The following is a 13,770-nucleotide window of genomic DNA, read 5'->3' on the forward strand; positions in this document are numbered from 1 at the left end:
GCCCTTCCACTGCCCTTAGCACTGCAGAAAGGCAGCGTGCCTGTTTCATAGTGTCTTCATCTCAACCATTCCCAATCAAAATGGAAAATCTCTCATTAAATTTTCATTTGGCAAGGAGCAACTGTAGCATATATTGGCTTTGGGGGAATATAACATTGATGGCAGAATTCCTGGTTTTATAGAGACACCATAACAAAGGAGGCTTTCACACCTCTTTCTGCAGCAGTTCAAGTGCTGTAATTTTCCCGATCTGGATTGTGACACATGAATATTATATGCAGTAATTCATGCTGATGTTTACATACTTAGAGAACAGACATTTATAGAGGTCTTCTCTGTGTTAGGTGCTGCATTTGTCACCAGAACATATAATGATAAAAAAATCATAGTGAACCTTATTCTTCAAAACTTGTTGTAAAAACTTTAAAATGGTTTATAATAAATGAAAAGAACAAACACATGAATTTGAGAAGGTATTGGTTATTAGTCATTCATTTGTCATCATATTCTTTAAAGCCTGGCTGTATTTCATTTAGAGCCTCTGAAGGCCACTTATATTCCAGAATCTGAAAATTATTATTACTTGATCATGTTAATACATTACTTGGTAATAAAATATTTCAGATAATTTTCAAATAGAATATAAACCTCTGAAAGCAAAAGATTTTGATTAGCCATTTCATTTACTATTAATTCAGTAAGTATTTAAGGGTGCACACTAGTTGGGTAAAACCTCTCTTAGCTTCTCATGGAGCTTATAATCTAGTGGAACAAATAGAAGCTAATAAACCACTAAATAAATAAATTACTTACAAATTTGTAATTAGAAACAGAGATAAGGAATGTTAAGGAAAGGGAAACAGTGCTGTGGGTGAAAATAACAGAGGGACCCTTGTCTAGGCTAACTGGTTGTGAAAAGACTTCTATGAGGAGTTGAGAACTGGAAAATAATAGTAATAGTTTATAATTATGTAACATTTACTATGTTTTAGTACTGTTCTAAGACCTTTCTGTATTCATTTAATCTTCTTAATAAACCTATGGAATAGGTTATTGTCTTATTTTACAACTGAGGACACTGAGTGGCTAAGTAATGTGCCCAAGGTCTCACAGCATAAGTCCTAGAGCCAAACATCATACATAGGCAGTCTGGTTCCAGAGTCTGGGCTCATAACGTATCCTAGACTATATCTGTTTGTTCATTTATTTAGTAAACATATAGAGCATTTAGTGTGTGGTGGGTGCTATTCTCAGCAGTTTATACATAATAACTCATTTATCCTCCCATAACCCTATAAGGTAGGTAGTGTTGCCCTTCCCATTTGGCAAGTGAGTGAACTGAGATCACACAGCTAATAAAGGCAGAGGTGAGATTTTAATCCAGGCAGTATGGCTGTACAGTCTATACTGTTAATTACTGTTAGATGAAGTGTGGGAGAACATTACACATAAAGGCGGTAGCATATGCAAAGGCCTTATGGTTGGTTGGATCATAGAGTATTAAAAGTTGTAAGAAGTGAGTTTTAATGGGGAGGTGATGTAATCAGATTTGTAATTCAAAAATAATTTTTCCCATGTTTCTTCTGTCACTTTATAAGATGTCATTGACCAGTTTAGTCTTTTCTCAACTTACTGTGGAGAGTGAGATTTATATGGGAGAGGCCCAAGAAGGTTAAAAAGGTGATTCAGACAGCTAGAGTATTTTGAGTATACAGAGGAGAGAGCATCAGTGATGAGAAAGAATATCAGGTTTCTGGGAAAGGTGGGAGAGGATAGGATTTAAAATACGCAAGTTGGAATGGACCTTACATGGGAGAAGGAACAGGAGGGAAGGTAAAGGAGATGAACAAGATGGATATACATTAGGAAGGTTTACAGATTTAGTAATGGAGAGTTTAGGGAGTTTCCATATGATAGCTTCAATTTTGTTTCTGTAAAGAATGACATGAAGTCTTCTATTGTGAGCAGAAAGAGGGGAATGTCGGTGATTTGACAGTTTAACAGTGTGGAGAAATTTGAAAAAGTTGTTGTAAAGAGGGAAAAGTAAGTTACCACAGAAATGTAATAGGATTCGAGGCATGATCAAAGGGCTCCTTTGATGTTGATATTGGTTAATTTATGGATACTAATTAGCTCTGCTGTGTAACTTTCTTAAGCAGCCCTCAGATTCTTCAGGGCAGGTGATAAAATATGGATAGTAGAGCTCTTCCAGGATGAGAGTTACTAAAGACAACAGGGTCCAAGAATGTTAGCAAATTCTTTTGAGATGAGGAACTATAGAATCTAACTTAAATAAGAAGGGAGAGAGCTTCTAGAATTGGGGTAAAAAGACAATAGAGTCAGCATGTTAGAGGTGTTGATTACTACCATCATAGTGGTGGTAATAGGCAAACAGAAAGGAGCAAATATAATGCCTTTACATTATCAGCTCTTGAATTGAGAGGACAATATAAAGGCAGAGTCCTAGAGGGCATTACATGTAAGAATGGAAATCAATGGGGCTCCAGAGTGCAGGGAGATATTGGATTGGACCAGAGCTGTCATAACTGGCTTTATGGTTGACAGAATACAAATCAGGTGGCACACACTAACGAAGGAAGAGTGGACACACAGGAGTGTTTGGACAGTCCTTATTCTGGTTGATTACTGCCTTTTGTCTGTAACATTTAGCTTTTTTCACTTTTTTTCTAAAATGAAATTTTGAATAAAGTTTTTACAAAGGCAAATACATAACTGAATTTTTTTAAAAAACAAGTTGAAAAAAATTTTTTAAAACACCCATATTCTCTTCCACTCTGTCATTCTCTCCTTTTAGATCCTTTTGATCCATATATAGATACATCCTTTTAAAAACAGAAATGGGACCATGCTATATTATATATACTAATTTTGTAACCTGAACATTTTTATTTTCCTTATCAGCAGATAGAGTTTAACAGAATTTTGATAGCTTTTTAGTATTCTACTGTATGACCCTTTGTTATTTTAGAATTATTGTGTTTGTCTTTTTAATTTTATGAATTCTTTTTTTTTTTTTTGCGGTACGCGGGCCTCTCACTGTTGTGGCCTCTCCCGTTGCGGAGCACAGGCTCCGGACGCGCAGGCTCAGCGGCCATGGCTCATGAGCCCAGCCGCTCCGCGGCATGTGGGGTCTTCCCAGACCAGGACACGAACCCGTGTCTCCTGCATCAGCAGGCGGATTCTCAACCACTGCGCCACCAGGGAAGCCCTATGAATTCTTTATATTAGAGATTTTAGCCATTTGTTTATGTTGGGACAATAATTCCTTTTTAAATTTTATAAAAATTTTAGATATTCATAAGTTGCATGTTTATTTTATTAAGGGATTTGTTGATTTGTTTCCTTTTTGGCAACCCCCTAGCAATAGGGATCTGACCAATATCAATATCCAATGGAGGAATAATCATTAGCTGCAAATGGCTGATTTAAAAAAATTTTTTTTAAATTAGGGATTGTGTTAGTATTATTTGTCCCACAATCCATTTACTTTGTAGAATGAAGACAGTTAGCAGCATATGTGTATGATTCACAAATTACCCTTAACCGCAGATGGTAATAGAGCACACAGCCCTTCCTTAGTGGTGCTGCCTGAACTTCTGCCCAGCTTCTAGCTTCAGAACTTCCAACGTGGGAGTCTCTATCCCCACCCTAGAGGAAATGTGTCTCCCTCTGAAGCCCAGCAGAAGTTATTTGTACTTGGGGGTACCATCTGAGCTCTGGTTTTTGGAATCATGGGGATTTTTCAGAGCAGCATTAGAGCCAAACTCTCATGTATAATATTTTGCCTGTGGAAGGGTATATTCTATGTTCCAAATAATTGACTGGACAGACTGACTTTTGTATTATGGTTGTTTTGATTGGGGGAAAAAGCCTGCCTTACAGTCAGGAGATCAGATCTCAGCTCTGCCACAGACTGTACCTACTGATTAACCTCTATAAAATGGGGATATAATACTAAAGCAGTGTTTTTCAAATTGCTTAGGTTGTTTATTCTTCAAATAAAATCTTATGCGAAAAGCCAGTGTATGAAAAAGGATGAAAGCTAGCTTGGGTGCTGTCTTTGCACTGGAAAGGGAAATCCAGAGCTCTTTCTCTTTACATCCTGTTCTTCTACATCCACCACTTGAAGAAGAGTGTGAGGCTTCTCATGGTTTGAAAACCACTAGACCAGTTGATTTTTTTTTTTTCTGGATGCCTCTGTTCATCAACATTCTAAGTTTGAGAATTAGCATGTGTAATACAAAAGGTAGAGTTATTCTGTTTCTGAAACTCATCTCATTGTAGATATTATAAGATCTGTTTAACTGTATTTCCCTCTAAACAAGAATAAATTACCATAGACCAGCAGTGAGGACTTCTTATAGTTTGGTCAGGTTGGAGTCTGAATCTCTTACAGACAAAAGAGTGATACTTGATTTGGCATAGTGGAAATGCACTCGATTTAGTAGAGCAGAATTCTCAATCTGGGTACCCAGATGTCAGTCAGGAACATAGAAATAAGGATTGGATCATGCAAAAAAGGTGGATGTTATGCTGTAGTTTTCAGTCCCTCTGTCTCCTTTTTAGTGCATGATAACCAACCACTTATGTAACCAAGGGCCCCACCTGTTCCATTCAGGATTAAAGGATGAGAGTAGGCTTTCTTGGATATTCTCCTTCCTTATGTAGAAATATGACTCTGGATATTGGATTCACTGTAGCTTTCCTGAGACCAGAGTAGGAGCTGAAGTAGAAGACAAAAAAATCCAGTAGTCCAAGGACAAAGTTCTAGTTCTGCCAAAGTCAGAAGAAAAGTAAGTGCATCAAGACATTAGGGGGAAAAAAAAGAAAAGAAAAAAAGATATTAGAGAGGTCAGGAGCCAATAGACACGGTGAACCATACTTGAAATACCTGAGCAAGAATCAGAAACTGGATGGAGGTCTGGGTCAAGAACATGACCATTGTGGCAGAAGCAACAAGATTGGTGATATACCTTTCTCTTGGTCCTTAAGGTTGTTGTCTCATTGTTAGAGGTGGGCTCACCAGTTGCCAGATTTAGAGGCTAAAGCAGATGAATAATGAACCCATCCTGTTGTAGGAAGCCAAGCAAAGTGCAGAACTCAAATGCACCCCAAACAAGTGCTCCATTAATTACCTCTTCTACAGTAAAATATACTATCAGGGCTCTCTTAATTCTTACCTTGATTTTCTCAGATTGAGACCATGCTTATGTGAAGAGACTTGTACTTGGCAAAGGTTTGATAAATGGACAGATGAGATTTGACCTTGCTTTGGGTCTCATTATTTTCCTTTGACATAAAATGGAGTTTCTTACATTTTTGTGAAGATCATGAAAATTTTAATTATGTTAATTTTCAGTACAAACTTGGAAGGAACAATGAGATGTGAATTTAGGAAAATTATTTTTAAATGTATTATAGCACTTCAATAGGAGGCTAAAGTACATAATTTTTACAAAAATGTACTGAAGTGCTTGCCAAGAGAAACAATGACATCAGTTGTTTTGACACACAATAAATTAACTGACGGTTCTTTTCTGTTTTGATATGCATATTAAATAAGCAAAATGCATTGATTCCTACTTTAAGCAGTCCTTTCATCAAGTAGAGTAATCCTAAATCATGGATCTGCTACTTTTCTAATGTCATAAAGGATGATGATTGGTATTTGTAACCTCTTCTTGCTTGGTGGAGTGGTGAAGTAGAATTTCTGTTGGTAATACAGTATACTGCAGTGAATAAAAGCATGGACTTTGGAGGCAGAAAAACCTGTGTTCAAGTCCTTATGATGCCACTTAGTTGCTGTGAGATCTTAGTGTCTTTAATCTTCTCTTCAGTATACTCATCTATAAGGCAGGGATAATAATAATCCCTACCTCATAATGATCTTGGGGTTTTTAAAAAATTATTTATTTTAAAATAATATATATAAATGGTGGAAAACATTCAAAGGCCCCAAAACTTAGACAGTAAAAAGTAAATCTTCCTCATGCTCCTATCCCCTATTCACCTTGTTTCCCTTCCCCAGCAATAAACATAACAGTTATCAGTTTCTTGTGCATCTTTCCAGAGATATCCACACATATGTAAGCAAAAACGTGTACATGTGTATATGCGTATGTATATATACACACACAATGTTTTACGTGAATTGTGACATATACACATGTTCTGCAATTGACTTTTTTTTTTTTTTTTTTTTTTTTTTGCGGGCCTCTCACTGTTGTGGCCTCTCCCGTTGTGGAGCACAGGCTCCGGACACTGCCGCTCCGCAGCATGTGGGATCTTCCCGGACCGGGGCACAAACCCATGTCCCCTGCATTGGCAGGCGGACTCTCAACCACTGCACCACCAGGGAAGCCCTGCAATTGACTTTTTTTAAAAACTTAACAACGTGTCTTAGAGATCTTTCCAACATCACTTCATAGAGGTCTATGCAGTATTGGTTTTTTTCTTTTTTTTAACTTGAATACTTTTGAAGCAAGAACCACTCCATGTTGTCTTCTATTTACTGGTTTCACATATTTTATATTATCTGCCTTCCCTGAAGGCATTTGAGTTTTCAACCCCTGGCTTGTGTGTGCACTACAGTTGTGTAGCCTAGAATGAAGGCCTTTCATAATTATTTTATGTATTATGTAATAACATTTGCATTAATCACTTTCTTTTCAGTTTTGATGAAGCAAGAACACAGAGAAGAGATTGATTTGTCTTCAGTTCCATCATTGCCTCATCCTGTCCAGACCCAGAGGCCTTCTTCAGATACAGGACACCTACATGACAGTGTACTGTCTGCACAGAGAAGCTTGGTTTGTCCCATCCAGCTAACATATGCATCCATGGTAACCTCAACCCATCTGCCACAGTTGCAGTGTAGGGATGAGAGTGCTGGTGAAGAACAGCATATGATACCTTCTTCAGTTGTGCACCAACCTTTTCAAGTCACACCAACACCTCCTGTAGGGTCTTCCTATCAGCCTATGCAAACTAATGTCGTATTCAATGGACCAACTTGTCTTCCTGTTAATGCTGCCTCTAGTCAAGAATTTGATCCAGTTTTGTTTCAGCAGGATGCAGCTCTTCCTAATTTAATAAATCTTGGCTGTCAGCCACCATCATCCATACCTTTTCATTCTTCAAATTCAGGCTCAACAGGACATCTCTTAGCCCACACACCTCATTCTGTGCAGACCTTGCCTCATCTGCAGTCAATGGGATACTGTTGTTCAAACACAGGACAAAGATCTCTTTCTTCTCCAGTGGCCGATCAGGTCACAGGTCAGCCTCCCCCTCAGTTACAAACCATTACGTATGGTTCTTCACATTCAGGGACTGCTACAACAGCTTCCCAAGCAGCCTCTCATCCCTTGGCCAGTTCACCACTTTCTGGGCCACCATCTCCTCAGCTACAGCCTATGCCTTACCAGTCTCCTAGCTCAGGAACTGCTTCATCACAGTCTCTAGCCACCAGAATGCATTCTGGACAGCACTCAACTCAAGCACAAAGTACAGGCCAGGGAGGTCTTTCTGCACCTTCATCCTTATTATGTCACAGTTTGTGTGATCCAGCTTCATTTCCACCTGATGAGGCAACTGTGAACATTAAACCTGAACCTGAAGAGCAGGCACCTAACTTTTCTACAATTGGTCTTCAGGACATCACTTTAGATGATGGTAAGTTCATCTTTATGCTTTGAAGCAGTGAAGATCCAGGAACTTCCTTCCCTTAAGAGTCATGAGAAAGTTACCATGGATTGTTTTTTGGCATATGGTTGGGCTTTTTAATAAGTTGTTTTTACTAGAAATATGTTGATATATGACCCTGAAGATAGACGTGAACATATATGCTTTAAAGTCTATTTTACCACTTATATTTGTTGGGAAAGGTGAGACCTTGAGTAATAACCTACCACCTATTTGTGATGGAACTGTGAAGATGTGAGCTTTTATTGAGCATTTTTCCTTTCAGAACATACAGTGAGGTCACAGTGTCTAGAGAATGGAATTCAGAAGTGTTAATTCATTAAACATTGCAGAATGCCATCTCTTTGCAAGGCACAGAGTTAAATCTAGGAATACTAGGAAGGTATGAGGATAGAGTTCTTGTCCTTGAGGAGACTCACACAAGTAAAAAACCTGCTTCTCTGTGGCCCTGCCAGCTTGCTGAGTCAGATAGTGGTGGTGGTACAAGACCAGACTGGTTTGCTGCTGCTGGTACAGCTGTTGGCACCATGATAAAAAGAAGCTATTTATGTAAATGTAGCAAGTTGGTGTGTAGACCTCTGTTTTTATGAAATCATAAATTGGACAGCAAACTCTGGAAATTAATTATTTTAATAATTGAAAATTCCCCCAAGGTAGGTAATAATTTTAGAGTTTATTCTTGGCTTTGTCATTTATGTGGTAATGAAATTTTGTCTAAATAGCAATTCAGTGAAAGCTACCTGTGTAAGTGTTGTACAATATGAAAAATTTGAAACATGGACACAGAATTTTAATTCTCTCTCTGATTCTGTATTAATCTGTAGAAAAGTAACTCTAGGTCAGCCATCTCCTTTATACATCTGGAGAGACTATTTACTACTTGGTTGCAAAGCTGGTTTTAAATTCCATATTCCAAACATAAGGGAAAAGGAAGGTAAATAAAATGATAAAATGTGGGAGCCCCCACCCTACCCCCGACCTGGCACCAGGGCTTTACTGTCAGATCAGTATACAGTGATGCAGTAGGTCTTAGTCACTTACAACCAAGATATAAAAGAAGCACATTGGGAGATCAACAAAGAGATGTTAAAGATTCTATAAGAAGGATTCAGAGAGGCTTCCTTGAGGAGATGACTTTTAAGCCAGTCTTGGAGGATGAGTATATTTTTCAGTAAATAAGGATCAATCACTTCTTATCCTTTTGGCTAAGAACAAGTGTAGTGTCAGTAAATGAGAATCAAAGGGAAAACCAGACAACAGAAGCAGAAACATAGAGCTATGTCTGGGAAAGCATGGTTTTCTGTGGCTGGAGGGCAGATGGCATAGTAGAGGATGGCTTTCAAAGCCACAAGGGGATATGCCAGGTCATTTGTGTATAAACAGAAGGTATAGCTGTAAACAAGCAAAACCTACAATTTGCATAGCTTTGTTATCTAATTTAACTCTTACTAATCCTCTAGATAGCTATATTTAGAGAATCAGACTTTCTGAAGGTCACATTAACGGGTAAGTAGCAGAGCTGAGACTGGAGGCAGGTCTTTTCAGTCTAGTCTTTTTCTTGCAGTACTAGAGCTGCCCCCCAGCAACAGCAGGCCGTGGAGGTTAGAACGCAGCGCTAAAGGGGATCCCCCAAGCTTTTTTAATTCCTAGAGAATAGTGGAACATTCTCTAGGAATACATGTGCAGAATTTCACTGCATGAATATATGTTCACAACAGCATCTGATCTGTCACACTTGTATTGTTTTCAAGGTTTGTGTTTAGAATTTTAATCCCTGAAACAAAGGGTGAGACCTGGAGTGTGGTAACCTACCACTTCAGTGATGCCACTGAAAACACAAGATTTATTAAGCAGGTCTCATAGTTGCTGGGTATTCCAGCTCATTTTCTTTCCAAATGAAGACTGTTTTTCTATAAAGAGACCAAAGCTGGAACCTGCTCTTTCTAATTTACCACAGATTGAGTGATTTTTGGGGGGACAGCAAATTGGAACTTTTAGAAAGGTTTTATGGAATTTTTATTTATTTCATCTTTTGAATATGTGAAGATTCTTTTGAATATGTGAAGGCGTGTTGCAGAAACAGATAATCTGGAAAAATGAAGTCTATGAGGGCAAGTATAAAAGCAATTTCATTTTTGTTCCATTCACAATTAAGCAAAGTTCCTCACAGAGGACAAGGACTGGCTAATGAATTCCTTTATTGCCACCTGTCAGGAGACTTGATAGAAGCTCAGTGGTGGCACTTCCCCGGTGGTCCAGTGGTTAAGACTCTGCGCTTCCAGTGCAGGGGGCGTGGATTCAATCCCTGGTCAGGGAACTAGGATCCTGCATGCTGTGCGGTGCAGCCACAAAAAAGCTTTAAAGGGCTTCCCTGGTGGCTCAGTGGTTGAGAGTCCACCTGCCGATGCAGGGGACATGGGTTCGTGCCCCGGTCCGGGAAGATCCCACATGCCGCGGAGTGGCTGGGCCCGTGAGCCATGGCCACTGAGCCTGCACGTCTGGAGCCTGTGGTCCGCAATGGGAGAGGCCACAACAGTGAGAGGCCCACGTACCGCAAAAAAAAAAAAAAGCTTTAAAAAAAAGAAGCTCAGTGGTGCTAGCAGTAATTAAAGAGGGGGTGGGGGAACTAAAATACACTCCTGGGAACCTGAGATTATTGGATGTATAATTTTTGCAATTTACATTTTGATGCTATCAAATATCAAATGAATTTTTGATGTTTGCCAACTGACTCATTGATTATGTTATTTGGATTTACCTTTTTTTTTTGGATATGCCTTTGAAGGTAAACTAGAGGCTTAGAAAATCCTACAGTTCTGCAGAGTTTTAATATAAATTCATTAAAAAATAATAATAACATATTTCATAGGCCTTGAACTCCCTAGTACTTGGAACTCTGTAGTACTTGAATGGCCCCTTTCTGGTAAGCTTTAAAAGTAAGCCATAAAACATGCCAAAAAGGATTAGAAGTACTTAAAGTGAACTTTGCAGTTAGCTTGAGCTCAGGTTTTATTTTAACTTTTCTATATTGTGCTAAGCATTAAGTACAAAGTAATTTCCACTCTGCAACTAGAGGACACAAGTAATTTTTTTAAATTTGTGTTATACTAGTTAAAAATACTTATCATCTAATCCTAATAACTTTCATTAATCCTATTTGTTTTATATTTATTTACCCCTTTCTTTTTTATCAAGTTAAAGATTAAAACAAATAAAATATCTTTTTTATTTTTGAAATTTTTAATTAAGATGGAGTCTGTCAAGAATCATTCAGGTATTACTTGACTGTTACTTTTAGAAATACGGACATTAACACCTTAATTTTTTATTATAAATTCAGTGACATTTAATAGAGAAGATATTAGTGTACCTCAGCTCAGAAATTCAAGACTTGTAGAACTAAAAATACTCTAATACAGCTCCCCCATTTTATAGATAAAGAATCTGAGTTTTACAGAGCTTAAGGTATTCATCCAGGGTAACACTGATTTAATAGCAGAGTAAAGACTAAAACTCAAGTCTCCTGGTTCCTAATTCAGTACTCTAAGAGTTTTTTCAGTATCTGCAATCATGTTTTTCATCAGTCTGTGGTTTGAGACTGTGGATGTAGAGCAAGCAGAATAGATGAAAGAAAATGCTGTTTTCTCAGCAGAGCCTTGGTTTGTGAGAGGGGCCAGGGCAATCTTAAAATTCTAGATTCTCAGTATAGATGGAGTTTTAAAGGCTCTCTACTCCATCCTCGTCTTTCACACTGGAATTCATACTCTGGTATCCCTAGTGATATTATATTCCTGTTGGTGTGTTCATCTCCAGATTCTTTGGAACATCTCAGGGCCTTTTAAGTTCCAGTTGCCTTTGTTTTATGTGGCCTCTGATGCCTCTGGATCATGCAGAACAAATCTAATCATTGTTCTGTAATAATCCTTCACGTGTGTAAAATCTTGATCTCTTTCCCAAGTCTTAAAAACACTCCAGCAATTTCATCCTTCCCTCAGCCTCACTAACATGGTAGTTCCCTTCTGCTTGAACCCCGGTGTTTAGTTCCTTTTCATAGGGCGTGTCCAGAAGGGAACACTCTAGTCAGCTCAAAGTGGATTGGGATCCTCACCTTCCTTGTTCAGAAGACTTTATTTATCAGTTTGGTGCTAGGTCAGGGGATTTTCTTAGCTTCATCTTGCTGTTAATTTAGTGAGTCATAAGTACTAGTCATTAAGGCTTCACTGGTGGTGCAGTGGTTAAGAATCTGCCTGCCAATGCAAGGGACATGGATTCGAGCCCTGGCCTGGGAAGATCCCACATGCTGCGGAGCAACTAAGCCCGTGCACTACAACTACTGAGCCTGAGCTCTAGAGCTCACAAGCCACAACTACTGAGCCCACGTACCACAACTACTGAAGCCTGTGCACCTAGAGCCCATGCTCCACAATGAGAAGCCCGTGCACCGCAACGAAGAGTAGCCCCTACTCACCACAACTAAAGAAAGCTTGTGCACAGCAACAAAGACCCAACACTGCCATAAATAAATAAATAAGTAAATTTATAAGTACTAGTCATTGGTCATAACTAAATCACATCCATTCTGTATGCCACCCCTCACCCATCCACCATGGATTTTTACATATGTTTTTGGAACCCAGGACTAAACTTTGCAGTTATCCTTGTTCAGTTTCATTGAGGTGATTTTGACCCCTCATGTCAATCTTCCAAACTCAGAAGAGTCCCAGAAGCGTTTCTCGTTTTCAGAGTAATGTGGCTCCCTCCTCAGGGGGATTATTCCTTGGGATAGTAGCAGCAGCAGAATACTGACCTTTACCAATTGATGTTCTCTTTCAAGCAGTCCCCTTGGAAGGCTGTAATATATACTTACTCAACCAATTAGAGTTGTTCAAAATTCTTTTGCTACTTTCATTTTTCTTTGCTACCTAAGTGTACCATTGCCCCTACTTGGAAAGCATGTGCTACTCTGTAAAATTGTCAGTGAGTTTTTTGTTTTGTTTGTTTGTTTTTTGTGGTACATGGGCCTCTCACTGTTGTGGCCTCTCCCGTTGTGGAGCACAGGCTCCGGACATGCGGGCTCAGCGGCCATGGCTCACGGGCCCAGCTGCTCCATGGCATGTGGGATCTTCCCGGACCTGGGCACGAACCTGTGTCCTCTGCATCGGCAGGCGGACTCTCAACCACTGCGCCACCAGGGAAGCCCTATCAGTGAGTTTTTACTCAGATGTTAAAGTTTGTGTGCCTGGAGCTGTAATTTTTCCTAAACACTTCTGTGCATTATGGTGTGTATGTCCCAGATTTGGACCAAGTGATATACATTAAAACAGTACAAAAATATAGAAATTGTCACAGCTGTGTTTTAAGCATTTTAATTAAGATTATAGTATTGTTAAACTAGACTGTCTTAGACTTTTAAATACAGGCCCATTTAATTTGTGATTGAGCTGAATCCAGTAAGAAGTTTCCATTAGAGTCCCTCAATTCCCTGTTGTCTTCCTTTGTTCACAAACTAACAGAACCATAGCTACAGCTCTTCAGCAGAGAAGAGGGTACATGTTAAATATAGCCTGACCTGCTGCTGTGGTGAAAACTGACACTGCCACTTGCAGGCTCTGTGCAGTAACATGCTGATCCTGAATGTAGGGCAATTGCTAATTTGACTGTAAACAGGGGCTCTAGACGTGACCTCTGCTGCTGCAGTTCTATATAGGTGACAAGCAGATGAACCTGCTTTCCAGTTGCAAGGAAATGGTAAATACAAGATTCAGGTGATTAACTTGGATGGGGAAATCAGGAGACTGGTATGGAGGAGCAGAATGGTAAATATTATTGTCAGTGTGCTAGCCCACTTGTTGGATACTCATTTACTGGTGTTTTTGTATTTAAATAAATAAAACAAAAGAAAGCCATGCATAGCCAATGATGAGAATGGGTCCCAAATGAGGTATTGAATCACTTAGGGGCTCAGTAGTGGAGGGAGGTAGATAATACTGAACTTTCTCTTTTAACTAGGACTCTGGGTAACTCATGAATACTCTTCTGGGAGGC

The 13,770-nt window shown here is 39.1% G+C and overlaps 1 protein-coding gene across 7 annotated transcripts in view; it reads left to right on the plus strand.

Annotated features, from left to right (window-relative positions):
- NFATC3 (nuclear factor of activated T cells 3) overlaps positions 1–13,770 on the plus strand; it is a 136,892-nt gene that overhangs the window by 101,335 nt on the left and 21,787 nt on the right. For all 7 annotated transcript variants that reach the window (XR_010837823.1, XM_059044811.2, XM_067019744.1 and 4 more), the window contains one exon: positions 6,694–7,695. Coding sequence is in view for 6 of the 7 variants with exons in the window: in XM_059044811.2 (XP_058900794.1) it covers positions 6,694–7,695 (1,002 nt within the window). In the remaining variant the exon portion in view is untranslated. The remainder of the gene's footprint in view (positions 1–6,693; positions 7,696–13,770) is intronic.

Source organism: Kogia breviceps, chromosome 18 (assembly GCF_026419965.1).
Source record: "Kogia breviceps isolate mKogBre1 chromosome 18, mKogBre1 haplotype 1, whole genome shotgun sequence".
In the NCBI taxonomy this organism is placed as follows: Eukaryota; Metazoa; Chordata; class Mammalia; order Artiodactyla; family Physeteridae; genus Kogia; species Kogia breviceps.